The sequence below is a fragment of the Diceros bicornis genome, chromosome 22 (genome assembly GCF_020826845.1).
Source record: "Diceros bicornis minor isolate mBicDic1 chromosome 22, mDicBic1.mat.cur, whole genome shotgun sequence".
Lineage (NCBI taxonomy): Eukaryota > Metazoa > Chordata > Mammalia > Perissodactyla > Rhinocerotidae > Diceros > Diceros bicornis.
Window position 1 is genome coordinate 29,385,957 of NC_080761.1, and position 6,987 is coordinate 29,392,943.

Genomic DNA, 6,987 nt, shown 5'->3' on the forward strand with positions numbered 1-6,987 from the left:
GTCTGTGTTCCCGTAGGAAAAAAAAGCACTGGAATTCAACTGATAGGATTTGAGCAAAGTTTGCAGTGAGGAAGGGGAATTAAAATGACCTTTGAGCTGATTCAAGATACCCTAGTTGTGTCTCTCACGTATAAATGTATAATGAAATCAATGTGTTACTCGCTTATATTGTAAATATTCATAGTGATGAAAGGACACTCTGCCCTTCAGGGATTCCCTGACCCTGATTCCAGATGGTCTAACAGAAACAATACAGAATCCCAGCAGGAAAAAGAAAAAATCACAGCTGATCTCCAGAGAGGCCATTGCCCAGGACAGCAGCGCCACCTGCCGAACACAGGCACCAAATGCATCCTGTATTAGTTTCTTGGGGCTGCCATCATGAAGTAGCACAAAGTGGGTGGCTTAAGCAACAGAAACTCATTGTCTCAGTTCTAGAGGCTGGAAGTCCAAAATTAAGGTATCAGCAGGGTTGGTTCCTTAAGAGAGCTGTGAGGGGAGGATCTGTTCCAGGCTTCTCTCCTTGGCTTATAAATGGCCAACCTCATACTCACATGGCATTCTCCATGTATTCATGTCTCTGTGACCAGATTTCCCCTTTCTATAAGGACATCAATCATATTGGATTAGGGTCCACCCTAGTGACCTCATTTTAACTTGCTTACCTCTGTAAAGACTCTGTCTCCAATAAGGTCACATTCTGAGGTAATGGGGGTTAGGACTTTAACATATTAATTAGGGGGGGATACTATTCAACCCATAACATACCCCTTTCAAAAAGGGGAGGCAGCTATTGGCATACTCCTGAGCTTCTGTTAAAGATGAACACCTGACCCATGGGGGCCTTGTGACTCTCAGACCTGATATCGCCATTTGGGATCAACAAGCATACGACAACCCCAAGAAAAGGGCCCATTTGCCGGTCAAATGAGAATGTATTTGAGGATATGGCTGGCCTGGTCCTATTGTCATCTCAGCTTTGCACAGAGGAGTAGGAGCTACCTCTTTGGGAAAAACTGTATTCCCCACTCTGCCACATGAAGCAAAACTACTAGCTCAATAGGGGCTTTGGATTCACAGATTCTCCCAAATGCCTGGGCCTGGTTCACCTTTGCTTCAACTAAGCTGAAAACTGATGGTGCCAATAGTGCTCCTGCCAGTTTGACTTCACCACCAGCTATAGTGGTCGATGGGATCAGTGGACAGAAATCAAGGCTGTTCTCAGAGCTCTGGTCTGTCGGGCTGAGGGGCAGGTTGTTGGGAGGGGCAATCTGCCATGAGCCCTGAATGTCCCTGCACATTCTTGCTGAGTAGGCCAAGAATGCAAGGGGCAGACTGCTCTTTGCTCAGGCCATTTCTATGGGTTATGTTTCCAGTGAACAACCTTCAAAAATGAAGTCAACGCCCCTCCCATCCAACCACTCTCCACCCTCCCCACCCCCTGCCAACTCCACCAGCTCAGCACTCACTATAAAAGCAGCAGATTCCCCAAGCCCAGTGTTCCTCGAATGTGCCACAAAGCCACTGAAGGCACTGCACCCATTTAAGCCCATCTTTATCACCTCCGTGAGGCTTCAGGGGCATGGGGAATTGACACCAACCTCATGCTTATGCTGCTTGCTGCGCTATGAGTAATAAAGTCTTCTGTCTCTGACATTGGTGGCTCCTGTGTTCTGCCAGTGTCCATGAGATGGTAACAGGCTAATCTGTCAGCTTGCAACAGGGTAAAATCCAAGACTCTTCACAGACCCTGACTTCATGGGGACTGAGATAAGAGTAAAAGCCTTGTAGTTTCCAGAGGTCTTAGACAAGTATTCTGAGTATGTGACATGTTTGGCTGGTTCAGACACCTAATGTTTGGTCTCCCCTAGGTCACTTTGCTCTGTTACAATAATTCAGTTGCCCATTCTTTAAATTATTCCATTCCCCTGAATGAAGTTTGTATACTGCACCAGACATTCTTATCAGTCTTTATTGGCAAAATAACAGCAACAACTAATATTTATAGAGTGAGAGACACTGTCCTAAAGACTTGAGCCACTGTTCTATACATTCTCTATAAACTGTCATCTTTACTCCTGAAAACAACACTCTGAAGGGGATACTATCACCTCCAGTTTACAGATTAGGAGACTAAGGCACAAGTCACACAGTTAGTCAGGGGCAGAGGTGGGATTCAAACCCAGGCAGTCTGGCTTTAGTCCTCTCACTTTTAACCATTCACTATGGTCTCACAGTAGGACCTTCTCCTCTCAGGGCCAGAATGAACCACAGAAGCCTACAGACCTTTGTTTGAAATCTTAGGAAAATAATTCTGGTCAAACTTTTAACACTTCATTTTGACATACAACATTTTAAAATACTTTTTGACAACTTACATTAGGCAATTAGATAGTCATCTACTTTGCTTTGATCTTTTCTATCCAGCCTATGTATAAATCTAGTGTCAAGTTTTCACACTCTGTATTAATTTCCTATTGCTGCTATAACAAATTATCGAACTTAGTGGCTTAAACAATACAACAAATTTATTTTCTTACAGTTCTGGAGGTCAGAAGTCCCAAAAGGGCTGGTGGGACTGTGTTCCCTCTGGAGGTTCTAGGGGAGAATCCATATCCTTGTCTTTCCAGCTTTTAGAGGCTGCCTGAATTCCTTGGCTCATGGCCCTTTACTCCATCGTCAAAGCCAGCAGCATAGCATCTTCAAATCTCTCTCTCTGTCTCTGACCCTCTTGCCTCCCTCTTTCCCTTATAAGGACCCTTGTGATTACACTGGGCCCATCCAGATAATCCAGGATCTTCCCCATCTCAAACTCCTTAACTTAATCACATTGCAAAGTCTCTTTTGCCAAGGTAACATATTCTCAGGGGATCAGGATGCACATGTCTTTGGGAGGGCCATCATTCTGCCGACCCTATACTCTAAGCAGTTAGCTCTTTCTATGGTATGGAAATTTTTACACAAGTATCTGGATTGGAGATTTCAACAAGCCCATTCACCAGATAATTAATAATCCATTTCATCTTGGCCTTAAGGATAGAGCCCCAAGAGCATTTTACCTTTTGGGCCAAAGAGAACATACTGCTAGAACACATGTGGTAGAAACTTTAACCACTGTAATAACATAAAAGCTTAATTATTTGAAAATGTACCTGAAGGTCAGCATGCGTAACCATGAACTCCTGTTGGTTTTTCATATTTTCATTCATAGATTTTGAAAATATAAACCCCATCTTGACCTAAAATGTAAAAAAGCCAAAAGGCTTAAAACAATATATTCTACCTGCATCCTCAAATGCTCTGCTTTGAGCTACCATGAGCTTATAACAACATAAAAAAAGAAAAAAATTTCTCACCTGGGAACACAGTGTGGATTCTGGTCCTTGCTCCTAACTAGCTGTCTGATCTTAGGCAAACTTAACCAGCCTGGCCATCATTTACTCAAAGACTAGCTGATTGAACTAGATGATTTCTAAAATCTTCTCCTGCTCTAAAGTATATGGCTCCATGTTTCCTGATTTTGCTTCCTACAGTAAATCTTGAAAAACTGAATAGTTTAAAACAAGCAAACAAAAAAACTCTCCCTTTTTTGTGAGGGACAGGATGGATACCAGCCATCCTTTGACTTCTGTACAGTTTGATGATATAACCTTTGCTTCTGAGGAGTGGTGATTCAGAATGTGCATCGTGCACCTTGAGGACAGAATTCTCTGTGCTCCTTGCATTTGTGTTTTAGGACGTTTTAGGTATCTCAAGGTCACTATATCAATACTCTTCCTGTAATCCCTGCCCCTCTCCTACACACCCCCTATTTCCATCCACCTACTGCTGACATGCCTTGGCCATCCTCCTCTAGCTTCACCTTTGTTCCCTTCAAGCTACCACTGAAGTTTGGAAAAGGGGAAAAAACATAGGATACTTAAATGTCCTGGGAAACACAATTTTTAAGTGAATACATAGTACTGTCTATCTTATTTATTTACTTAAGAAGTTCTTAAGCGGGCTGTCAATTCTAGGTGGCCCAGAACTCCAATTTTTTGTTCTTAATCCAATCGGGTGGGTACAGAAGACCTTCAGTTAGTTGCTGATTTTACTTTCAGAAGACTGCAAAACTCAGGGAAGTTACAACTGCTCTACCCTCCTCGACAATGTTGCTGATTCTCTTTGGTAGGCTGTGGAGCAGGGTTGTGAACCTCAGGTCAGAGTGGCCAGTCATAATACTTTCTATCCAGGATTCACAGTATTCTGCGGGAAGCCCAGCAGAGCTCCTATTTTCCACACTCTTAGGAAATCCTGCGTTCTGGCTAAGTGGGGAGAAGATGGGGGAGAAGGAGGGCATTTCATGCCAGGTGGAATGGGTTATTCCAGCTAATGCGGCTCCAGGTAAGTGGGAACTACAAGCCAGACTTCGGTGGCTTCCTTGTATTCTGGCCAAAGACATACCCCGTAATTACAGGGGCCTCAAAGCCAGAGTCAGCTTCAATGCTGGGCATAGGCAAACCACTCACCAGAGAGAAGGGGCACAGTCCTGGGAGGTCATGAGGTTTCCCTGCCCCTCTGCCACTCCATCCTAAGACCAGAGTTAGAGGCTATCTTTTGAGGGTGGGAAGATCTAGCAGAAGTTCTTTCCCTTCTCTAAACTCTGACAGCCCCATGTCAATTGTCTCCTACAGCAGACCAGAACAGGAGCAATATATTACCCATCTTGGCAGTCTCCTTGGTGTCTCTTTCCCGTAAATGTTTGCAGAAAGCATGAGTGATACAAGAGAAACTCTGGCTCAGGCCACTTGCCATTCCTTATTTTTCTTCTACACATGGAAGTGAATGACTGAACTTTTACATGTGCTGTAAACATTTATAAAGAAAACAACTGTCCTCTAATCCCATTCCTACACACACACACACACACACAAACACAACCTGTCTGTCACAGAGCTGTGTCTCTGACAGTGCCCCTATTTATAGAGGGTAGGATCCCCCCTGAAGAGCAGGGACAGTCCTCACGTCAGCCACCTAAGGAAGAGAAACTATTTGGAAAGTTAGGACCCAGGCTTACCTCTTTCTGGGCCTTGCTTTCTTGGGTCTGGATTGTAGTCTGAATGTGTTAAGCGACGCTCCTAAGAGTTAAAAGTAGAAGCCAAGCAGGGAGAAAAGCTTCCCCGTGCTTCTCGGCGGAGACCACACCTGGAAATGATTGCACCACACCTTATAAACTATGCCCTGGAGTTCAGTATTTTCAACCTTCCCCTCCTTCCCCACCCTATCACAGCCATTTTCCAGTCTAGGAGTTTCCTTAGGGTGTCCAGAATACTCTCAGCTTTCTCTCTCCTGCTCACAAAATATATATCAGAAATGATGACTATAGTTAACACTGCTGAATGATACATAGGAAAGTTGTTCAGAGAGTAAATTCTAAGACTTCTTATCACAAAGAGAATTTTTTTCTTTTTATTATATCTATATGAGATGATAGATGTTAGCTGAACCTATTGTGGTAATCATTTCACAAGATATGTAAATCAAACCATCATGCTGTATGCCTTAAACTTATACAAAATGTCAGTTATTTCTCAATACAACTATTGGAAAAGAGAGAAAAGAAGCAAGAGTGACCTTGCAATGGCGATAACTTTGAATTCACATAATTATATGTCTCTCCAAAATTTCAACACTTTATCATTGGTGACAAATGTCTTGCTACTTACAACTTAGACACCAGTGTGTCTCAGGGCTGAGAATGCTGATTTGGGTCCCTTTTGCCTTCATTTTTCCTTTGATTACTCCTGAGACCTTAGAAAGGGCCCTTTCATGCTCCAGCCCTGCCTCAGCAGTGCTATAGATTACAATGGAAGGGGGTATTGCTGAGGAGGAGAGTTGGGGCTGCAGGTTCCAGGCAGCCTTCTTCCAGTCACCCTTGGGGACCTGGATTTGATTCTACTTATTAAAAAAAAAAAAAAAAAAAAAAAAAGGATAATTCCATGACCCATCATGACCTCTGTCATGCAAATTTCTGCAATGACTCATTTCCTGATCTAATGACACATTACCTACATTTATGACTGGTTCCATAATTACAACCATTTTCAACGTGTTTGGGTTCCATTCAAACTAGGCCACTTCCCCTGCAAAGTCTAGCGCGCGCGTTCCGTTCAAACTAGCCCACTTCCCCTGCAAATTCCAGGACCGAACCCACAGCTTCGGGGAGGTTTTCCCCAATTCAACCCCACCCGCGCTCCCTGGACCCAATTATTGTAACTTGGGAACTTCCTGTAGTGATGTGATTTCCGTTGATAATCTCTGCCTTCCTTCACAACTGGATTACAACGTTACGGGGGAGGCCAAGAGTCCTTGCGACGAGAACAGACTCTTCTGAGTCTAGGTTGGCGACACTGGTCAGCACTGGGGGCCGGAGGAGAGCCAAGGGCGGCGCTCACGAGGAGCAGGCGCCCAGGGCGGCTGGGCAAGCCCGGGGCCCCGGAGCTCGGCGCCTGCGGACGCGGCCGCACGGCCCCGCCCTCCCCACCCGCCTGCGGCCGGCCGGTCCCGCACGGCCGGCGCTCACTCACTGGGCAGCGGGCGGCGGAGGCGCGGGGACCACGGTGATCGTGGCAGAGCCTTCGGGCCGGGGATCTCCTAGACCGCGGCGGTGACCCGGCCTCGCCCCGCAGAGCCTCGCCATTGGCTGGCGTAACAGTAGATTCCCAGCCTCAGCCAATCAGCGCAGCCCTCGGCTTTCTTAAAGGGCCCGCACGCCTGACCCGAGGCCTGGGTTCCTGGCCAGGCGCCTGGAACGGACAGGTCAAAGAGGCAAATTCAAAGCAGCAGGAACTCAGCCGTCAGATTTTTGAGGGGAGGCAGAGGAAGCAGAATGGAAATCTCATTTAAAGGCCTCAGTGAGTTTTGTCAGTTACCCACGTATATGAGGAATCCATGCTCCTGCTCTGAGCTGAGCTAAGATTCGACAGAGTTTAATGAGCCATCTCTCTG

At 45.5% G+C, this 6,987-nt stretch overlaps 1 protein-coding gene across 3 annotated transcripts in view; it reads right to left on the minus strand.

Moving 5' to 3' along the window:
- Positions 1-6,653, minus strand: part of PLGRKT (plasminogen receptor with a C-terminal lysine) — a 44,930-nt gene extending 38,277 nt beyond the window's left edge. Inside the window, exons 1-4 of one of the 3 annotated variants that reach the window (XM_058565758.1) lie at positions 6,567-6,629; positions 5,706-5,934; positions 5,057-5,184; positions 3,153-3,239 (exon numbers count right to left, since the gene is read on the minus strand). In XM_058565758.1, the coding sequence (XP_058421741.1) occupies positions 3,153-3,233 (81 nt within the window). In that variant the 5' untranslated portion in view covers positions 3,234-3,239; positions 5,057-5,184; positions 5,706-5,934; positions 6,567-6,629. Of the gene's footprint in view, positions 1-3,152; positions 3,240-5,056; positions 5,185-5,705; positions 5,935-6,566 lie in introns of all 3 variants that reach the window. The other 2 variants (XM_058565760.1, XM_058565759.1) reach the window with 2 other exon arrangements.
- Positions 6,654-6,987: the final 334 nt, after the last annotated feature.